Source organism: Electrona antarctica (genome assembly GCF_951216825.1).
Source record: "Electrona antarctica genome assembly, chromosome: 2".
NCBI classification, from domain to species: domain Eukaryota; kingdom Metazoa; phylum Chordata; class Actinopteri; order Myctophiformes; family Myctophidae; genus Electrona; species Electrona antarctica.
Genome location: NC_136807.1, coordinates 43412088 through 43435210, shown reverse-complemented (window position 1 = coordinate 43435210; position 23123 = coordinate 43412088). Strand labels below are relative to the sequence as shown.

At 41.0% G+C, this 23123-nt stretch overlaps 2 protein-coding genes across 3 annotated transcripts in view; both read right to left on the bottom strand.

The window, feature by feature from the left end:
* Positions 1–3871: 3871 nt before the first annotated feature.
* On the bottom strand, positions 3872–6114 carry msmbl (microseminoprotein, beta-like). Its single transcript, XM_079496022.1, has 4 exons — positions 5986–6114; positions 5477–5558; positions 4869–4974; positions 3872–4074 (listed from the first exon to the last, which is right to left on the bottom strand). The coding sequence occupies exons 1-4, from the start codon at positions 5986–5988 to the stop codon at positions 3948–3950; spliced, it is 318 nt and encodes a 105-aa protein (XP_079352148.1). The 5' UTR covers positions 5989–6114; the 3' UTR covers positions 3872–3947.
* Positions 6115–8689: 2575 nt separating this feature from the next.
* LOC306938461 (uncharacterized protein) overlaps positions 8690–23123 on the bottom strand; it is a 30502-nt gene continuing 16068 nt past the window's right edge. For both annotated transcript variants that reach the window (XM_079522652.1, XM_079522651.1), the window contains exons 6-9: positions 18980–19221; positions 18172–18363; positions 14949–15015; positions 8690–9741 (exon numbers count right to left, since the gene is read on the bottom strand). In XM_079522652.1, the coding sequence (XP_079378778.1) occupies positions 9247–9741; positions 14949–15015; positions 18172–18363; positions 18980–19221 (996 nt within the window). In that variant the 3' untranslated portion in view covers positions 8690–9246. The remainder of the gene's footprint in view (positions 9742–14948; positions 15016–18171; positions 18364–18979; positions 19222–23123) is intronic.

The window sequence follows — 23123 nt, the reverse complement described above, 5'->3', positions numbered from 1 at the left end:
ATCCGTCAGCACAGCCATTGGTGGGGAGCATTCCCCACGCTCCATCATTGGTCGACTCATGCGTCTCCTATAACTGCGGCATCCAATCGTCTCCTCCACCTGACAGCATACATTTAAGCCACCCTGAAGACTTCACTCCTGGCCGCTGTCCTTCAGTCTAGACTCTGGTTAGAGTAGTGACATCGTGCCCTCCGTGTAGGGAAGACTCATTTCTTGAGTAAACCCTCACTTGTATTTTGTAAGAGTTGCTACATACCGTTAAAGTTGCATACATACTAACAATTAAATGACGGGCACTTCTTAAAGGGTAAATGGTGCATTTATATAGCGCCTCTATCCAAGGCGCTTTACATAGATTGTGCATTACATTCACCCATTCACACAAACATTCATACACCGATGGCGGCGCAAACCATCCAAGGCACCAACCAGCACATCAGGAGCAATTAGGGGTTCAGTGACTTGCTCAAGGACACTTCGACACTAACTCTAGGGGAGCCCGGGTTCGAACTGGCAACCTTGCGGTTACCATCCAGCCACTCTAACCCTGAGCCACCGCCACCCCGCCGCCCTGACTTCTTACTTAGATGTGTGCTTTTAAACCATGTCCTATAGTTTGTGATTTAAAACTTAATTAGAGAACATACAGTAGGACCCAATTTGGGATGGAAAAAGGTCCATGAGAGAACACAGGGCCTGATTTGGATGGGAAAAAGGTTAATAGAGGGTATGCGCATGCTTAAACTGAGTGGCAAATCGAGGGGCAAAGTGAGTTTAATGTTGCTAAACATCATTTAATGCTCAGATAGGACTTTTCTGTTTGGATGTATGGGCTGTCAAGGCTAGAAAGTATCGTTTTTTGTCACTCTGTAGGCATTCCCGCATTACTTCATGGTAACACACACACACACACACACACACACACACACACACACACACACACACACACACACACACACACACACACACACACACACACACACACACACACACACACACACACACACACACACACACACACACACACACACACACACACACACACACACACTTTTTTTTGATTGGTGCAACCACTCCAAGGAACAACAATGTCCGTGTTAACCTATGAGTTAGTCCATGTGTTGGTTCACCTATGTGACTATGAGTACCAGTAGGGTCACTGTTGTGCCAGAAACAGAGAGAGAGAGAGAGAGAGAGAGAGAGAGAGAGAGAGAGAGATAGTGCTGCACTGTTGCCTGCTAATGACAGAGAGAGGGGGGGGCAGTTGGAGAGGGAGTTGCACCACTCAGTTCACACGGGTGTGATTTTTTCCATTATGTGCCACTTTTTGGAATTGGTTTCAGGTGTTAAGTAAGCTACAATATAGCAGTGGTTCCCATGGGTCCTTGAGGGAGTTCCAGGGGGTCCCCAGCTAAATGATAGTTTGGAACCAAATGGACCCTTATGGGTCTATAACTCTGAGAGGGTACAAATGGAACCAAATAGACCCATTTATACACTCTCAGAGTAACATTGATTTTACAATATAAATTGGGTCCCAGAGATAGAAATGCCATTAAATGGGGGTCTGTAGACTAATATGCATGTCAAACTGGCGTCCTTGAAATTAAACAGATTGAGAGTCACTGCTAGAGCTGTAAAAATCTTCTCTTATGGGGGTCCCTGGTGTATCTATTCGAATGGGGGTCCGTACGCAAATTAGTGTCAATTTACGGCGGTCCTTGACATGAAAAAGGTTGGGAACCACTGAGCTATAGCACTGGTTCCCAAACAGTGGTTCGGGACACATTTGTGGGTAGTGGACACATCTTTATGGGTCCAGAAGCATATTTATATTGTCTCTGCACCCGATACCTAGTCTCTGGAACTATGTAGGCCTATAGGTGAAAACAAACAAACAAACTCCCGAAAACAAATATTTTGTTTCATAGGATTTACTTTTTATTTAATTTAATATATTTTCTACACTTAATATACAATTATTTATGACCCATCAATGAATATGAAATATATTGTCAGAATTGTGATGATAAAACATGGCATCCCCCAGGGTCCGCCTGAAGGAACAGTAAATGTTGTGACTGTTGTGACTCCTTCAAAACCGCTCTCAAAGGGCACCTACGGACGACTGCACTTCGAAACTGGTCCCCGTAAATTCTGAATCCCCCACCCACCCCTTTTCCCCCTCACTGTCTTTTTTCCTTTTTTACCGCCTCTATGATGATTTCCTGTTTCTGGCTATAGAAGTGTATATTTGTACGTCTCTAAATGTTATGATGAATTGAAAATGGTGGACCCTATTGTGAGTGTAATGCTTTATGGTGTCGTCCACAGTTAACAGTTTTGTATTGAGTTGTGCTTGAAATGTACTGTAATTCTCCAAATACTTCAATCAATCAATCAATCAATCAGCTGCCATGGATTCTGTGATGTACCGCCTGCAGTCTGTGTAAAATCAATAGAGGGTATTCACGTGACATCATCATCATATCCGGACGTTAACGCCCACTGAGTGGCAAAAACTACTTTCTGGCCTTGACAGTCCATACATCCAAACAGAACAATCTTACTGCAATAAACAACGTTAAACTCACTTTGCCACTCGATTTGCCACGCACTTTATGCATGCATGCGCATATCCTCTACTACATTTTCTAATGTTAACATAGGGATTGCAGGTATTAGCCCTACCCTCTGGATCTGAAAGAATGTGTCAAGAAGAAGGATGACCCCTCTGTAGTCTGTGCCATGCACGATTTATTATTCTGTATAGGGAATTAATATAATTACAATTCTGTTTGTCAGGCTTATACTAGGCTGACATTGTCTGAAATTCAGAATTCTACTATATATATACTATATTTCTAAAATGACCCAACACGTTTGCCTCATGTTTGTCATTATTACAATAGATATTAAATTACTATTACGCTATAGACGTTAAAGCCACATATTCCTCAAAATGACTCAATAGTTAACACAATGTGTCAAATTGTCTATGTATTACTTGCATAGGACCTATATGGAAACAAGACCGCAAGCCTTGCGGTCTTGTCTTGCGGTCTTGTCTTGCGACACTTATTTCAAAAGGGATAGCACCAAAAAAGGTCCTTGCGGTGCAAGGACCTTTTTTGGTGCTATCCCTTTTGGAATAAGTGTTTGACTGTACTCTGTTGCTGTTTTTACATTCATGTCTAATAAACTATTCATGTGGCAATTCAATGGCAATGAATGATTCATTGTTCATTGATGAATGAAACCCGTCTCTTTAATTACTGGTAAATAATACAATAATTGGTCAAATGTGCTACTCTCCCTCATAAACTCTTGAACTAAAGATTGGTTAATATTTGTGGCCGTGGCCCTGAGATATTGTGGTCCCCTGGGATGGTTCTATTGGCTGTTGCAGTAATACTTCTTTCCTGTATAATGTACAATACAATCGTTGCTGTCAGGAGGAAACCATGCACCTATAACTCAATCAATGCTATTGAACACCCTTACGTCTGTGTGTTTGTTCAAAAAATATTCTGATCTGATAAAACAGCTAACTCGACAACCTCTCCCCCTCTCATGCAAGTAATTACAATACTGTATATAAAGTCACAGCACCAACTTTTTCAACGTTTTCTTAATTTCCTGAAAAAAATATATTTTCCATTTTCTGAAATGAACATTTTCTAGTTAGGTAGTTTCTTCCCGGCACAGCATGGTCTTACTCTGAATGTATGTGACTTTTTGATGCATGGTTGCCACTTAGTGGCATCTGGCAAGCATAACCTGTTTAACTTAAAAATATGACAACAAACATTTTGTTTCACAGAAGACATTCAGTACGGCATATATTGTTATGGAATTTATTTGTGTCCTCATCCTCTTTACTGAGAATTGTCATGGAAAAGTCTACAAAAGACTATAGGCAAATATAACAGACAGTAGTGATATTACTACCCCACGGAAGCATAAATTGGGCATTCTACAGAGGGGTCATCCTTCTTGTGCACTCTGTAGACACACGCTTTCCAATCCATCTCTGCCACACAGTCATCCGGAAATTTCCTGGGTTCTGAATACCTGCAATCACAGAGTGAACATTAGAAAATGAAATGGCTTCTGTTCTGACTTCTGACTTCACAAGTTCATCAATTAACCCCAACCCTAACCGTAACCCTATACCAATTGGTTAGTTAGCAGTGTGGAAAGTACATTTGCTTAATTACTGTAGGCTACTTAAGTACAATTTTGAGGTATTTGTACTTAACTTATTTTTGTGGACAAAGAAATACTATCTGAAAAATGGTTGTATAATATGATTGTGGATGTCCTTAAATAAAGAATAAAAGAAAAAAGAAAATAGCCGATCTACAAGCTCACAATGTGTCCCATCATGACAAATTGTGAGCTTGTAGATCTGTTATTTTCAAAAGATTTGTATACATTTGAAACTTGAAACGGGACATTTCTGCATAATGAGTACTTTCTACTTTTGATACTTTAAGTACATTTTGATACCAATACTTTTGTACTTTTACCCAAGTCCATTTTGAATTCCGGAGTATTTCTACATATTGATACTTTTACTTTATCCATTGAGACCTGGAACGCATCCATGTCACGTTAGCGTTAGCGTTTTAAACATTATGTTATAATTTAGCTATTGAAAAATAGCAGATCTACAAGCTCATAGCGCGCCACCGAGTGGCGCGCTATGAACTTGTAGGTCTGCTATTTTTGAAAAATCGTTAAAATGTGCCTCAAATCTTTCCGAAAATTGTCATGATTTAGAAAACTTTTTTTTTAAATTTCGACGTCAGGCCTGAATGGGTTAAATAAACAATGTGAGTACTTTTTCCACCACTGGTACTTACGCGTCACAGCATCCACCGCAGCCACAGTCCCTGCAGCGACTGTTCCTCCAGCTGGATCCGACTGCATGCCATGTGCCATCAGTATCATCCACACAATGAGTCATATCTACAGTATATGGTTAGATTATAAATTCAAGTTAATACGCACTCTCACTCCGTGTGTGTGTGTGTGTGTGTGTGTGTGTGTGTGTGTGTGTGTGTGTGTGTGTGTGTGTGTGTGTGTGTGTGTGTGTAGATCATCTCTCCTCCTCCTTAGCCGGACAGGGCACTGTTTTTTTGGCAAACTGTTTCGCATTAGACAAAAATAAATCAGCTGGACCATGTCCGACCAGCGACCAACGTTAATGCATGTGACGTAGGACCGCCACACTGTCACAACTGTAGAAAACATTATTTTGTTTTGAGTGATAGTTGCAGTTTGACCGGATAGCTAGATTAGCTACACTAGTAGGCAGCGTGTGGGCTAAATGCCCTCTGTTTACTCTGTCAGTGCATGCGTGTATGTGTGGCGCGGAGGAGGAGGCGTGCGGGTGTGTGTGTGTGTGTGTGTGTGTGTGTAAGCGCGCGCGCGTAATGTTTTACTTTGTTACTGTTCTGTTGGCCTTTACCTGACTTGATTTCCTTTGCATAACAGGCAGTATGAATCACTGAAGGCAGGGCACACAACAGTAAGGCTACAGCCAAGTGTTTCTTCAAGGGAAAAAGAAAAATACAGATTAAAATTGAATATGCCGGCTTTAATGAATTGCTTCCTTTACATAATGTTATACTGAAAAACACAGGAACTCAATGGAAATCTTTTTAACATTCTTTTGTATAGGTCTGTGCCACCATGCCTTTTTTGCAAACTGTCGATAAAGTAATCAATCATTCAAAATGGTCTATTTTGAAATCAGAAAACGAACTAACAACATTGATGTGTTTAATCAGAAATAAGTGGATGAGTCATTATGCAATTTTTTTTTTTTAAACAATCTGTTCATAATTGTGTAGCTTTACGTATGTAGACTATAAACCATTGAATGATATTCTAGAGTTAAAATCATCTGTAGTTATATGTTTCAATCTACACTACCAACTAAAATGACTATTATTTTCCATGCAAAACAAAACTCACCATGGTGGCAGCTGAACCGTGACTCCTTTTGAAAAGATGTTTGTTCTTGATGTTTGCTAGCCTCCTGTTTTAAACCAGTGAGTCCTCAGAGACTTTGGAATTAAACAAAGGGAGGAGGCGTGTCCTAAGTCCATGGGGCATGTGTAGGAGTCAAATCAAGTCAATTATATTTATAAAGCACATTTATAAACAGCCAACGGCCGACCAAAGTGCAGTACAGCAAGAGAAAAAACAAAACACATACACATTGCACAAAATATAAACACATTGCGCAAAACATCACATATTACACCACATCAAGGTTAAAACACACAAAAAGAAAGGGCAACAAATACAATAAAAAGGCGTCAAGCAGTGGTTCTCAACCTTTCCTGGCCCCACAGAAAAATCAAATTTGAACTGGAGACCCCCCCCCACACACCCTGATAAGTACATTAGTGCATTACATTGAGTTTGACTCGGTTCCACAGACATAGCATTGTGAGCTTGTCGACTATTTTTTTTTTTTGCCTCTTACATTATTTGACAATCTGGCCAATGTTTGACCAGTTTTTATAGTATGGGTTGTTGATTACTTTTGATGCAGTCAGTGTGACATTGTCTGATAAGACATCTATTTGATTGATGAATGGCCCAAAAACAACAGTTTTACAGAGACCACCCGTCCCCCATATGATGACGTCGTCAACGCTCTGTCTGATAGACAGAGCGTCATTCAACTAATAGCCTAGTTGAATGATTAGATCATTAGAAACTCTGCAATGAAAATAAAAATGAATAGGTTAATAACAATTGCTATGTCTCTGAAACAGTGTTGAAAGGAGTTAAATGTTATTTAAAACTGCAGTTTTTTATTACAAGCCTGCCCTAGTAATTCTAGTAATTGCTTTGTTTTCAAAACATAAGGTTTTCTTAATTTCCTGAAAACTTTATATATATATATTTTTGTTTCATTTTGGAGTTAGGTGGTTTCTTCCAGACAGCAGATGTGTAGGCCTTACTCTACATGTATGTGACTTTTTGATTCATGTTATATTTAATAGGACTTAGTGGCATCTGGCACAGACCAGGATTTAACAAGCCTGGTTTTGTCTTAAATCCTGGATTAGTTCATCCAAGTTTTCGTGAAACAGGTCCCTGTGCATTCTCAATGTCCAGAGACATCACAATTCATTCATAACACACATTATAAAGTGTCACATAATACATAATATAAATTATCCACATAATGTAATTAAAGATAAGTGTTCTCTATATACAAACCCACAGTTAGTATGCTCCCTCAACTTAATCTGGCAAAATTAACCAGCTTTCATGAAACCGGTTAATCGCTGATCCAGGATATATTAAGCCAGGATATCTGTTGAATCCCGGTTTAATCTCTAATCCAAATTTCGTGAAACGGGCCCCAGGCCCATTGCAAGTGGCTGTACTCATCCTCAACCCTATACCATTCCAGCCTATCAACATGGGCATGGGTGAGGTGGGTTCTGGGAGTAAGGCCAAGTAGTAGCCTGACCAGCCTTGTTTTAAGGGCCTTTGTGGTGCTGTGTCTGTGGTAGACAGTGGTACCATAAGGTGCATGGGTTAGGGTCTTCAAGGTATTTTTGTTAGAGATTTTGTTTGGCGATCCTGTACACTGTAAAGGAATCTTGTTCTTTGGTTGACATTTTATTGAAGAATATGTCTCAATATATATTCTATGTCTCAATAGAAGAGTAGGGAGACAAAACCCCATTGTTTAGCCTAAGTTAAATTTACTTGGAGGAGGTATTGAGCATGCAAATGTGTGAATATCGGATGTCATCTAATTTCAGCTCGGTAGCATTAATATTAGTAGTAGGTGGGCTTTCAAAGCAGTTCAAACTGTAGTCATGACAACAGTTCCTATGCAGTCCCGCCCCCTTTCAGAACGACGAGGGCAACAGGAAATAATTACCTATTCATTTTTCTCATTGACGTTTCAAAAAGTATTTATTTAAAGACCTTTAAAGCCTACAGCCTACAGCCAAGTTGACAAATAATGACAATAATTTTTTTTGGAACAAATAAGAAAGAAGAAAACAAAAAAAGTGTTGTACCCTGCCCTTTTTTCGTCTTTCTAATTATCTGTTCAGCCCAAAAAATGTGCTTATTGTCACGATTTGTCAACTCGGCTGTGTCCGAGGCTTTAAAGGCCTTTAAATAAATACTTTTTGAAACATCTATGAGAAAAATTAATGGGGAATTATTTCCTGGTGCCCTCGTCGTTCTGAAAGGAGGCGGGACTGCAACACTATTTGTAACACCTGCACAGAAAACACCAAACTGACGTGCACAGAAGGGTTGCCCTATAGTCTCGTGTGGTCAGACTGTTGCATCCCACAATTTTCAAATTCTTCCTGTCTTCAGAGATTGTGGAATAGTTCTCTGGCTATACGCAAGACTAGGGCTGCCCCCATCGGTCATGATGGCTATACCAAATTGACCCCCCCCCCCCTCCCACATGGTGAATAACAACACAATAGCACAACATTAAAATGGGTACTTCCTCAACATGGGCACCCGAATGGAAAATGAAGCTGGGGGCATTAGTGGGGGGCATGGTCAGACGTTGGGCTGCTGGGCATGGCCAGACGGTCATATCACAATGTTCGCTGTGAGTTTCTATTTAAGGTAATTTCAAGCTAAAACCTGAAAGTTAGAAGAACTCATGAAAGATTGCTTTAAATAGAATAAGCCACTTTATTTAGTAATAATGAAGGCAAAAGGAAGTCAGAATAAACAACATATTAGATACACGTTAGTACATGCGAGAAACCAGTACAACAGAAGCACAACAGGAGCACAACAGAACTAGATCCGAGTAAAAATAGGCTTTGAGCTAATGTCCTAAAGCTATGTTCACACTAGCAGCCCGAATCATGTTTTTGGCCTATCCAGATTGGAATCTGATTGTTTTATATCAAGTCTGAACAGCAACACACATCTGATTTGATTCACATTCCTTAACCTTGTTTGTTCAGACAAAAAACAAAAACAAAAAATCGACTTTTAATGGAAAAATGCAAAGACTCCTATTCAAAAAAAAATCTCTTGGAAACCGCACCTTGGACAATGTTGCACCTTGAATAACGTCCTGAACCTGAAAAATGACCAGTACACAGCGCCTGCTATGATCATGCACCTGTGTGTATAATCTCAGGTAATAGGCTATATATGTTTTTCCTTGAAGAAAAGAGACCCCCTTGGCTGTAGTACGTCTGTACGGCCTGTAAATAATCAATAGTCAACGTCAAATTTAAAGTCATCGTCTGATTCTGAGGGCAAGATATCGTCATCGCCGGCGGGTTTTAAAACATCCACGTCCTCGTCTTCTGGATGGTCTCCTTCATGTTCATGCAAATTCACGCCGGTTTGGCCATCAAATTCAGCTTTCTCTACAAAGGCTACGCCGGCTATGCCGGCTATGCCGGCTACGGCGGGTACGCCATCTTCGTCATCTTCGTCATCTTCGTCAGTTCCTACCAGTTTCACCTCTGAGCCGTCTGTGTCGATCCACTTTCGGCGAAAGCTTTTGTTGATGGTATCTTCAATTTTTTTCAATTCATTGTTGCCATCTAAAATACATTCCTCTAGGGTAACATTAGACAGTTCCTTGTTCATTGTTAACCCCACAATTGCAGTTTTCAGCTCACAATTGACCTCGTCCCCGATTGTCCTCACATTGATTTTGATCTCGAACTTCCAGTGAACCCTCCGCAGCTCTTGGATCGCCTTGGGTTGAGAGAGGAAAGTGTAACATTAGTATATTTGATCGTTGATATCGTTGCAGAAAAAGATGTGTGCCCTTATACCGGATCATACTACAATGTCACACAAAAGTATAAAAAGTAGCAAATCCAAGCTCGAAACACGGCACAAGCGATTTGAGCTTGTACATCAGCTACTTTTGATAATCCTGAAAGGTAAAGGTGGTACATCTCAAGAAACTTGAATCATCATAGTTTAATTGATATAATGTATTCATGAATGAATGTCCCCCATTGAAAAATGCAAAGACTCCTATTCAAATAATTTTCTCCCGGAAACGGCACCTTGAACAATGTTGCACCTTGAATAACGTAGCACCTTGAATAACGTCCTGAACCTGAAAAATGCCCTGCACCTTATATATTGCACAGTACACAGCGGCTGCTATGCTCATGCACCACCGTGTGCATATCATCTCAGGTAATACATATGTTTTTTTCTTGTAGAAGAGACCCCCCTTGGCTGAAGTACGTCTGTACTGCCTGTAAATAAGATAAGAGAGACCCTACAGTTGTGCCGTTTGTGAAACAAGCTTGTACCGGTATATATCTGGAAAACCCTTATTTGTATTTGCATTGTAAATAAGATTAGAGAGACCCTACAGCTGTGCCGTTTTTAAATTAGCTAAGAGAAACCATACGACTGTGCTGACATTTTTCACTAGAGGGCCATCGCAGATTTGTCCCGTGGGCGTATATCTTTTCTACGTCCGAGCATAGACATGGTAACGCCCCGCCTGCCTCTGATTGGCCTACCGACACTGCCGGCCTTACCAGAGTTTCCTCCGAGGTGGAAGATCCATGCTGGATAGTCTGCCGCAAGGTTACTCCGTGGTGGGAAGTAAATAAATAATACAAGTACGATATAATACAAGAGAATGACAGCTTGGCACGCGCGACAGTAACTTTATTTTTGTAGAAGAGACAAACTAATATTGTTTATGCCGTTGGCCTGTTTATTTGTATACATGTGTAAACTTGAAACATCATTGCACTGTAAAAAGGTCTCTTTTATCTTGTACGGACAAGATAAAATATATTTTGAATGCATGGCCATTCAGGGGCTCCGTATTTCTCCCTTGATCTTTAGTATAATAGTATTAGTTTACTAGAATTAGATTAATACCTTGATCTTTATCTTTTTTAGTATAATAGTTTACTATACACTTTAATTTAGAACACAGCCAAATCAAATCATAGTACATAAGTGTTCAATCAATTATTCAATCAAAGCAAACGGCACAAACAATATTAGTTTGCCTCTTCTACAAAAATTAAAGTTACAAGTTACTGTTGCCATTCTCTTGTACTTGTATTATTTCCCACCACGGAGTAGCCTTGCATCTCGGAGGACAGGCAAGACGGGCAGTGTCTGTAGGCCAATCAGAGGCAGACGGGGCTTGTATATCCGATATTAGCAAATAGCAGATATACAAGCTCACAGCGCGTAGCATTCGTGACCTAGCAGATCTGCTATTTACTGTCTGCGCAGCAGTGCGCACGAGTCACGTCACAGGCACGCCAACACTTCGGTGTCACCGTGTCGGGTTGCATTCTGAGCAGCTGATCGATGTAAATATTATTTGAGTGCGAATGGAAGCTTGGTAGTTTGGACTTTGGAGAGATCTCTTGACTACTAGTAGCAAGTATATGCTGCGTTTTGATGACTTAATGTCATTCACACCGTGACCATGGCTACATACATACACCCCCCATCCCTCTTATTAAGTCTTACTCTGCTAGCATTTATTGAAAAATTAGGATCTAATTCACGCCAGCATTTTTTAAATTTGAGCTCTTATTTTAAAAAGCCAGTTCCAGACTTCCGGTAGGGAGCTTAACAGTTAAGTTTAACAGGTCCCGTTCAACTGTTTACAATATGGGTCCATGCCAGTGCACTTGGGGGCTCCTCATCGCCGGCTCTGTGCCGTCAAAGAAACGCTGTTTTGACCAAAATGCCATCTGGGACAAGGAATAGGAGATACAGGCGATTGAAAGAAACGGATAGAATGGATTATTATGGCGACGACGGGCGATCCAGTGCTGTGCTAACAACACAGCTAGCTAACCGGCTAACGTAAGTAGCATTATGGCTCGATCCATCGAATGAATTATAAAAGCGCAATTGCCATTAATCTTCGGCAATGACGTTAAGCGTCAGTATCAAAATTAGGCTTCAATTGACAATGATCTTCGGCAATGGCGCGATAGGAGTTAAGTGTTTTTGCAGATTCGCACTGATCTCATAAATGGCCAATATGAAGTCCTCAAGACGGAAATTCCTCCCCAGGACGGAGAACTTTAAGCCCCGAGGAATACAGTGGTACTGTTTAGATTTGTCCTGTGACCATGGCAGCCATTTTTCTAAATGGCCACCACCCACTGTTATTTTACAATAACTTGAGTTCTAGACCACCTAGGATCTTGATTCTGGTGGCTAATCATACATTTTCAAGGATGAGGAATACACTGGTACTATTTAGATTTGTCCTGTGACCATTGCAGCCATTTTTCAAAATGGCCACCACCCTGCTGTTATTTTACCAATAACTCAAATTATAGACCACTTAGGATCTTTATTCTGGTGACTAATAATACATTTAAGGACGAGGAATACAGTGGTACTATTTATATGTTCAAAAATAGTCAAAACATCAAAATGTGTAATATCGATGTAGTACTGTACATGTTTTCAAACAGACATGTGAGAGTCAAGTGAGCCCAGGATATCAGCTGGCAGACCCCCTTCCAGCTCGCAAATATGCTCTGCCCCTGAGTCACCCAGTACCCAGTCAGCTCAGAACACCAGTCTGTGTACTCCTAGCCAGACCTCCATCCAGCTCACCAACCAGCTCTGCCCCTGAACTGCCAGTATCCGGCATGGTCAGAACACCAGCCCTTGTACCCCCCACCAGATAACACAGTGGAGCAGCAACACGACCTACCATCACCGACTTCACCAACAGAGACCTGAGTGAGTTTGCCAGCCTCAAATTATCACTCGAACCTGCTGCCAAGCCTGCCATCAACGCCACCCAGTGGTTCAAGTATCAAGTCCTAGTTGAACACCTCAAGCTTGAAGAGCCTGGTGGCCGACGCTTACCTGAACTCACACACAGTGGTGCTAAAAGACAAGTTTGCACAGGCCCACCAATTAGCGTTACGGAACATAGCCAGTGTCCTGGAGGCAGCCGACATCTGTCGAGGCGATGGGGCAGCCTTTGAGAAGTTTGCGCTTCAAGTACAGTCGATGGTAGGCATGCTAAAAACCATAGGCCGTGTTCAGCTCCCTTGTAATGAGCCAAAACATTGGTTAGCTCAGAAATTGGGTGGATATGCCCATAGTTCTGCATGGTGCCGAAGACGGAGCTGAGTGCGAGGCGGCAGCCCAACCCTAAGAGACAGGGAAAGCTAATGCCTACTGTCCATTCTGTGAAAAATGGAAACTCCCTCAGTCAGTGTACTAGTAGCCTCCGAAACCCAGACGTTTTTATTTCCAGGGAGAAAAAAAAAGTCTGGGACCGAGTCCACTTCAATTCGGCATAGAATGGATTCGAACCAAGAAGTGGTGCTGGCGCTGTGGTAGATCACACCTAGCTGCCCAGTGTGATCTCTGGAAGCCATGTATAGCCTGTGCAAAGGCGAGACTCAGAGACTCGGAGAGAGACACCCAGAGATGAGACCTGTCTGGTGAACACCACTGCCAAGGTGCTCTACCTTGACAAGCAAGTTGACTGGAAAATAATCCTACTCAAAGTAGGTAGAGTTATGTTACACCACGGTGACCGTTCCCTCGACACTTATGCCCTTCTCGACAATGGGTCAGAACGCACAATGCTTCTTCTGCAGTGGAAAGACTCTACTCTACCTCAACCGAACACCTGAAGATCTGCCCTCAGAACTATCAGGCAGGATGTGCAGACACTGAAGGGGGCATCAGTGTCGTTCTCTGTCCGCCAAAGCCAGACACTTGGCCAGACTGCCGCTACAACAGTTTGAAAGGGTCAATCCTGATTGGGGCAGACCACCCCACCTAATCATCCCAAAACGAGCAAGTGAGGTTGGGGCCTCCAGGTGGGCCAGCAGCCATCTGCACAAGACTGGGCTGGACCCTGCAAGGCAGAGCCCTGGAAAGCAACCTCCAGTCAAGACAAAGTGTATCGACTATAGAGCGTCGCAGTCCCGCCCCTCGAGAGACCGGAAAAGAAATCCCCGTTCATTTTCCTCAGACTTTTCAGAAAGTATTTATTTAAAGACGTTTACGCCGTGGACAAAGCCAAATTGTCGTGACAAATCATGACAATAAACAATGTTTTGGGCCAAACAAAGAATTAGAAAGTAGAAAAAAACGGCAGGTTACACTTTTTGTTGTTTTTCTTTGTAATTATTTGTTTGGTCCATGATTTGTCACGACTCGAGTTGGCTTCGTACGATGCTTAAAAGGTCTTTAAATAAATACTTTTTGAAATGTCTATGGGAATAATGCATTGGGATTAATTTCCTGGGCCTGGCGTAGTCATGAAAGGGGGCGGGACTGCGACGCTCTATAACAGCGTATCTTGGTGGCAGGAGGCCACCAAGATACAATGCCCCAGAGAGTGCCACCGCTCGCAGTAAGGAGATCAACTGCCGCAGCAACGATGTCATGAGAGGCAAGTCTCCACCAAAAAACCCTGAACCTAATTGGGGTATCAAGAGACCAAAGTTTCTCCCCCACTGCAGTGGCCAGTGAAGTCAAACACTGTGCCTGAAAGGGACGAGTCAAAGGTCAGAAAGCCCACCTCCTGAAATGTCCTGTGGCCATTTGGAAAAATGGCTGCCATGGTCACAGTACAAATATAAATAGTACCACTGTATCCCTCATCCTTGGATTTGTCACCAGAATCAAGATCCTAGTTGGTCTAGAACTGGTACAACAGTAGATGGCGGCCATTTTGAAAAAAATATGCCTGTAGAGCCTCCGCTATGCATACTTCGTGCTCTGAAACGTCCTACAGCAAGACCAATATACGGGTTTGGCTGTCATTATTTGACGATTTTGACTATATCGCAACATCGGTATTGGCAATAATGGCTATGTGTCCCATTTTTTGACAACTTTCAACTTGACACGCCACTTTTCAAAAGTCTTAAAAAACAAAAACAATGAATGAATAAATTAATAAATAATACCTTTTTCTTCATGTTGATGGCAATTAGGAAGCTGGTGAACTGGTTTGCTTCGTAGCAACTTCTCAACCTGCAGGGCATGTACAGTAAAACAGAAATTAACTTTATTGACACATATATATATTTATTACATGGCTTGGTTGAATGCTTGATTCTGATTGGTCAATCGCTTAATTCAGCGGTGAATTATGTGTCGATAATGACCGCTCCGCTGTATAACAGACCGCTGCCTAATCAAACCCTCTGAGCACCAGCTGCGCGGCTGCGCCCCGCTTGATTTACTGCTGTTTCCAACATGACAGCCATGTAAACACACACACACTAGTGACACACGTCATTTATAGCTAAACATTGCTCTTAAAAATGTTTTTGAAAATATTTGAGCGAGAAATAGACGAAGCAGGACCCGAAAATGGATTCTATTTGATCAACTCACTTCCTTGTTTTCCGACAGTGCTGCAGCTGCAGACGCAGCCAGCGCGAACTTATGGAATACTTTTTTTGTTGTGTTTTGGGTCAATGTATTAATTTATGTTAGTTAGCCATGTAATAAGCGGGATAATATCTGGCTAGGTGGTCATTGTCGGGAGATAATTCACCGACAGGGAGTTTAACCACCGAGGCGGTTACACTCCCTGAATTACCACCTAGCCAGATATTATCCCTTACATAACTTCCCAGTAAAAGAGACGCTCAGGACAAGGTTATATTTGTCAAAGCACCTGGTGAAGCCTACACGGCGAAATGCGTCATAAAATGAAGCAGATATAACCTTGTCCTGAGTGTCTCTGGAGTGTGCAGTCCCTTCCTTTTACTGGGGAAGTTCTTTGGCCTGCATTTTACACCTTGCCTACCAGCACCTCCCCCACCTGGATGTGCACAAGCTATATATTTATATTATCGAGGGATGATAATGGTAATGTACACAAATCTATATGGGCCATTCTACCGAATTGGTTCAAATTGCAGTCCCACAATGAAAAACTATTTAGTGTTCAGACTTTTCACTGTAGTAATGTCATAGTATGGTCTAATTCAACAATACATTAATTGAGATAATGTAAAATTAAATATATGAAAAAACTGAAAATCCTTTATATGTTACTTCCTATTGGAAGGTGGCTGTCCCAACCTCTAACCCCTGAGATTTTCACTTTACTAAATGTATTTTTAATACCCCCATTTGATTTCTTTTATAGGGAAGTTGAAATAATGAAATTGCTTTTGTAGATTATTTTTTTAAATTAAAAAATGCTGTCCCATGTTTTCATGTCACTACCGAAACAGAGAGAGTTTAAGCCACACCCCCACACTCTTCACCAAGAAGTGACAGACTTCATGTTCGTCGTGGCCAAATGATGAGTAGCTAGTTTACTTCAGTCTGAAATTAATGTCTTCTGAAAATCAGTGTGTGGTTTTAGGCGTGTCACTACCGAAACACATCATTTCTCATAAATTATAAACTATTTGGGGTTTTCTGCTAAATGTCATGTTTCTATCCATGTACAATTTGTACATCAGTGCAAAGCTGTTTTTCTTAGCCATTTTTGCCTAGCATTGTAGAGTTGAGCTAAAAACTAGATACAATTGTCACTACCGAAACAGTCACTACCGAAACAATTAGTCATTAGTGACGATTGTTTCGGTAGTGACAACATTGGATGTTTATGCTTTTTAATGTACTTAATTCTGATTTCTATTTCATCATGTGGTCCAAAATACAAAAACATAACAAAAGTGTGGCAGAGAGAGACAGAGTGAGAATGCAGGCAAAGGAGATGGAGAGGTTTGTTGGGCTTCCACACGACCTGGCACCGAAGTGATCAGGCAGTAGTAGTAGCTTGAGCATCTAGTAAAGCAGAGTTAATATTTAGCAAAATAGTTAAGTGACTATGGCACCGCATTGTAAAGACAATGCTGTGGCCACTACCGAAACAGAGCAGTCACTACCGAAACACCGGTTGTTTTGTCTAAAATCAAAGATAGTGAGTTATCAACCAATATTTTAAGATCATGATTGTATTTCATTGATACACTTCAGCTCAGATTGACCATAGACCATTTATTGCAAAGCTATTGCATGTTAGTACGGCGGTGTGGCTCTGCTCATGTGATATCAGATGATCTGTATGGTATTCATATCATTGATAACCTGTGAAGTTTCGTGGAAATATCCCTCAGTTAAAAATGTTGCCCTATTCACCTGCATTATAGGCTAATGGGGGCTAATATTGTGGCGGCCATATTGGATTTCCAGCAAAGAAATGGACCGGTGTGTCCATATAGGTTGTGATTCTATTGGGTCATAGATATTTCTGGTGGAAAACCTTTGATGTTATGGCAAATGCAGGTATGTATCCAAAAAAGGGGTGGTTTGCCCCCCTGGGTAATAGGATCTGACAGGAAATGTAATGTCTCTTTTCGTAAAGAGACAATTTATGTTGAGAGCCACTTCCTCAATTTCATGGTCTGTTTGATAAGCGTTCGAGAGGGGAATTCAGAGCATTCAGAGTGGTGACCACGGGAATCATGTGATATTGCGATTATGCAACAGTTACCCTTAAAAAAACATGTCAACTCAATTTGATTGTAAATAAGATATTTTACAGATAATCTAATTTTGAGCCCCTCCTATAAACATGTAGATTCTGTCTGAACACAAACATTAAATGCCATTGACAATGAATGGAGAATTTACGCCATGCGTGTGAGCAAATCGTCTGGGTATGTCGTGGCCACCCTCTAATCATTGTATGTCCTGACCGCTCTAATCATCGTAAAAATCAAATCAAATCAAATCGTACATCATCATCAAGAATGGTGGCCAATAAGGGACCACCATTCTTGATGTACGATGATTAGAGCGCACCTCATTTCACACCCGTGTGAAATGAGGTGCGCTTATTAAAAATTATTTAATGCTATATTTAGCCATTACGACCATTGCCGGAATTGACCTGGCTCGACCAATAGATTGATGATGAATAGTTGACCTAGCCAAGTTTGAATCTGCTGGGCAACACCTACAAAACACAGGAATTTGCATATACGACCTTTAACTTTGCCAAGCAAGCCATTACAAAATAAAGCCTTTTTTTAAAGTGATTTGGATTTTTCATAAGGGGGAGGCGTCATTAGGCATCATGTGGCACTGAGTGAGTTAAGTTCACCAGTTTTTTGCATTTGGATGTCCTACTACAAATGGAAGGAACTTAAATGTGTTAACCTTATATTTTGGTCTGGTGTCGTCTGGTTGGAAGGATCATACCAGGGGAATTTTCCCGTGATCAGGTCATGAAGTTTAATCGTGTAGAACTGCTTGCCCTTTTTCAGTTCTACAAAACTATTCGCACTAAACCAGGGCAGCTTCCCTCCATATGAGTCAAGGCAGGCCCCTTTGCTGAAATCAATGATCATCCTGTGGGCAGAGAGAGAGAGTGAGCAGAACAGATCGTCAGTGAGAGATTCACTGACAATGAACAACTACAAATAAACACTAGCGCTTCTGGTCTTCTGTCTGTCTGTCTGTCTGTCTGTCTGTCTGTGTGTTAGCGGGCAGGGTGTAATGATGCGTCAAGTGATACTGTGATACTGTTTTGTGTTTGTGTTTTTGCTTAGAAAAGCAAATCTAGCACCCCGTAATGTTTTAAAGGTTTCATGACATTCATTTTCATTTATTTTTCGTTTTTCTTTTAGGTTTTAGGACCTCAATTACACCCAAACAACCTGAACTTTGAACATTCAGTGGATTTCCGGTGGTTTGTGGTTTTCTCTGTGTGTTCTTAACCCTTTTGAGCTACAATGAAAACAGGCAAACAGGCCTCGACAGTGACATCTGCTGGCAAACCGCTATTATAAAAGGATTTGTGGAGGATTACCTCACACTCCACAGGCAAATCAGAGCACTTGTTTTATGCCAGAAAACCCCAGACCACAGAAAATCTACTGAATGTTAAAAGTTCATGTTTTTTGGGAGCAATTGAGCTCAGAAAACCTAAACATAAATAAATAAAATTAACTGCCACAACACTTACTTTCCAACATCCTTTTTATCATCGTCTTCATATGTGGCGGAATTGTTCATGTAGGAAATCCCTTGGACCCAGCCCACTTTTACATTGCTTTCATCTCCCCAGGGTTGTTCCAACTCTAGTTTAGCCAATAAATCAATGGGGCCAACACGATAAATCATTGCCTCCGCATAGCCACGACACCGCCCTTTTCTTTTAATCATTCCGGTCACCTTGACCTTCGGGTTATGGTCCAGTACTGGGGTCTGCAAAGAAGATATAAAAAAACATACATTATTGTTCAAGTATTCATCTTACTCAAGTTATATATAAATATGACTATGCTGTCTTTTCTTAGCAAGGAAAGTAAATTAGTCTGATCATTTCCTCTAAAGGTTACGGCTAGCGAGGTGGACTAGTCATGGACTAGACAAACACCTTTTACAAAGGGAAACGTTTTGGGTTTTCCAACTGAAAGCCATGGTGTTTCCAGGTCTTAAGAATTTGTTTATTATTTACCTTTTTTATTTATTTTGCAGTATATATATTTTTTGCAGTAATGTATAGGATGCTGTGCCATTGTTGATTGTTGTTGCGTGATTATCTTCTCTTCCGGTCATGTGCCGGTCATGTGATGAACCTACTATGATGTAATTTCCTACTCTGTGACAGTTTTCTTGTTTTTGTGTGATTTTAAGTGGTACAGTATAAGTTAGGTTTTCATTAGAGATGCTACGATTGATTGATCGCCAATTCACCCTTTGTCAAGTACCGCCTGTGATTGTGCCCCTCTTCGCACCCATTGGTTGCCGTTTCGTGGTTGGACAAAAATATATTTGTTTATCAGTTGCATCATATTGTAGTCCACACGGGATTTTCCGGGAGGAAAAACGGGTCGCGGAGCGTCCGTATATAACATGACAGTTACTTATTATTACCAGTAGGTAGTAAGAAGTAGGTAGTCTATGTACTATAATAAGGATTTGTACATGGTGAGGTGTCTGACAACACGCGTGTGTTTTTATGTCCTGACTCAGAGGGGACATAAATAAGGCGCGGGCCGAAACGACAGTCCGCCATGGTCCAAATGGTTCCTTCTGAAACGGAATCTGTGTAAATGGTTCCTACTAAAACTGAATCCATGTCCTGGCTCCTGACAATGACAAATTGACAATGCTAAAGCAGAAAATAATAAATATTACACCCACATTAAGTATTGTGTAAACTGTAGTTACTGTGGGCAGGGTTTGAATGACAACCTTTGCAACCAAAACAAATAATTAAAACAATAATAATCAATCCCCAAAAACAATTTGAATATTATGACTCATCCATAATTACAATTAATTGTATCTATTTCATGAAAGATTTTACTTATTAAAATTACTCTTCATGTGACCACGCTCTGACTGTAGGTGCGTTACCCGTTCAAAACATATCAAATAAAACAGGGACAAACGTTTCGGCTATCCAGCATTCATCAGTGTGGAGTTTGACTGAATGTAGGTTCCTTTTAAGGGAGTGGTGACATAGTGCAGGTGCACAGAATCACTGCTAATCACCTCACATCACACCCGGTGGGTAATCACAGATTGGGACTGTGTAATAAAGTCTCTGTTAGCCATCAACAATGACTAGCAATTACATCTCAAAATATACATATATACAAAGCAAAACAATGTCGGGATTGTTTAAACACAGCTAATGTAGGTCGCTGGGGACATCAGGCTTTTTGCCGTTCATAAATCAGTTTCATACATTAGAATAGAGCATCATTCTTTTCTACCGTCAATAGCATCCACCTAATATATCATGTGTGTGGCACCGGGGAGGCAGCTATGCCCAGATATCCTTATTGCGGGATTAGATTCATTTGATTTATTTTTTAGTATTTAGAATGAATAATCAAAATGTAAGGAGATGGTCAGGCATAGTCGCCAATATCCCGATGCCATTCACAGAAACGGAGACATGTTACATTCATGCACAAAGGAAAAAAAGTTTTTAAACAGTATATCCAACAGCATTCCCTTTGTAGAAGTAATGTTTCATGGTTGCCACCTCTGCGGTTGAGCCATACCTTCTCAATGCCTATACATTTTAAGTCTTCAACTTTGTGGCCAAGTTCACAGAAGTGGCGTGCCACGGGTGACGTGTCAGCCCGTTTAATGCTGCTTCTGTGTTCGTTGAGCCTTATTTTCAGTTTACGGGATGTTTGACCAATATAATGTTTGTTGCATGGGCAAACCAAAAGATAAATTACATGTGTCGTGTTGCAGGTTATTAAAGATATTATTCGATACTCTGTGTGTGAATTATGAAAAGTATCCGTTTATCATATTGGCACAGGAGGTACATGATCTACAGGGGAAACTGCCTATCATTATTGGTTAAATTATGAAAACAAAATGGCTTGATAACTGGTCATTTTAGGTCAAATAAGTTAATGTCCGCGGAATATTAACTAAGCCAGGGAATCAAGGAATGTTCTCCACTGAATTAGGAATGTTCTCCGCGGAATCTTTCTCAGTGGATTCCTGTGGGGACTAATATTGATATTCTGTGCACTCAATTCTTATTTTAAACTTGGTGTCAGTAAAAAGGAACATCACAGATGCAGCATGGTGACTGTGCATATCATGTTTGTTTTTAGTTTTTTCCAAAAAATATGTTTTAGCAAATTCAACATAAACACGGCAGAACCAGGGTGGAACAAGGCAGAAAGAGCCTGCTGGTTAGTCATTCAGGCCTCAGGTAAAACCTTGCAAGTTAATGTGTAAGAAAGGTGGAACTGTACTGTGAAAGGAAGCGTGGTTTGTTTCCATAATATTACCCTGTACTTTCACTGTAATTGTAGATTCTAAACATCCAAAATTGACCATCAGGATGTTACAGTAATTAGACATTTTCACCACGTACATTTCCAAAAGAAAGGTGGAACTGTACTGTGAAAGGAAGCATTGTTTGTTTCCATGGCATTACCATGTTCTTTCCCCATAATTGTAAAATTACCAGGTATTTACCCAGTATTTAGTAGATTATTACCCAATAATCTGGTGTTTACCCATGGGTGTGTAAAATTATATCAGGGAGTGATAACCACTAACACAAAATGGTCAGTGTCATAGCTGGGATTCCTCTCCGCTCCAACACGTGTCCATAAGTCTGCTTCTCCCCCTGAACAGCACACTGTACACACTACACTACCCCACCATTACCAGCCATCAACTACATAAAGATAAAATGCATTATTATTACACCCCGACCCGGTGACAAATACGCAAAAACAGGATAACTGTCAAAGACATCAACTATATTACCTGCACTCTCACCCGTTTCTTTGTCTGAAACAGAACCACAGGAAACATCTTGCCCTATGTAAGCTGTATGCCTTATGACGATTATAATTACAATTGCCAGGTATATGGTAATATCGAAATAGAGCACGCTTCATTTTACAGTACAGTTCCTCCTTCCTTACTGGGTACCTATCAAGTAATTACATGGTAGTTGTCAGGAAATTACCTAGTAACTAGAAAAAGTGCCCTTCTGGGCACAGGTCTCCACCAGGAGGATAGGAGTGTGTGTGTGATGTTTGGCAAAATGTTTAGGAGCAATATAGACGACGCGGCTTGGCCTGTTGTAGCGCCACCATGAGGCTGATTTGAAAACTGTCAAGTGGCATTTCTTCCAAAGCCTAGTGGGAATATGCATGCACAGTTTCACCACAATCGGACACTGCGTTGAGTAGTTGTGGCGATTTGTACAAAACGGGTACAAAGCGGGCTACTCCTGAAAAGTTTAGAAGCCAATTGTAGCCAATGAGGGTGGATTATGAGAAATCAAACAAACCCGTCTTGATCACATGACTATGGAGAGCATGTGTACCGATTTGCGGGAAATTTGGATAAAATCTGAAGGAGTAATATTAGAAAATGTGTTTTACATATGTCGGCCTCCTGGTGGCGCTATAAAGAGCAGATGTGAAAAATTCCAGGCAAAGGTTTTTCCTTGGCCTCTAGGGAGTTGGCATACAAAGTTATCCACAGATCCGTGCAGTTAGAGGTAAAAACACCTTTCGGCCAGTTATAGCGCCACCATGAGGCTGAGTTGAAAATGTTCATGTGGCATTTCTTCCTCAGCCTAGTGGGAATGTGCGTGCACAATT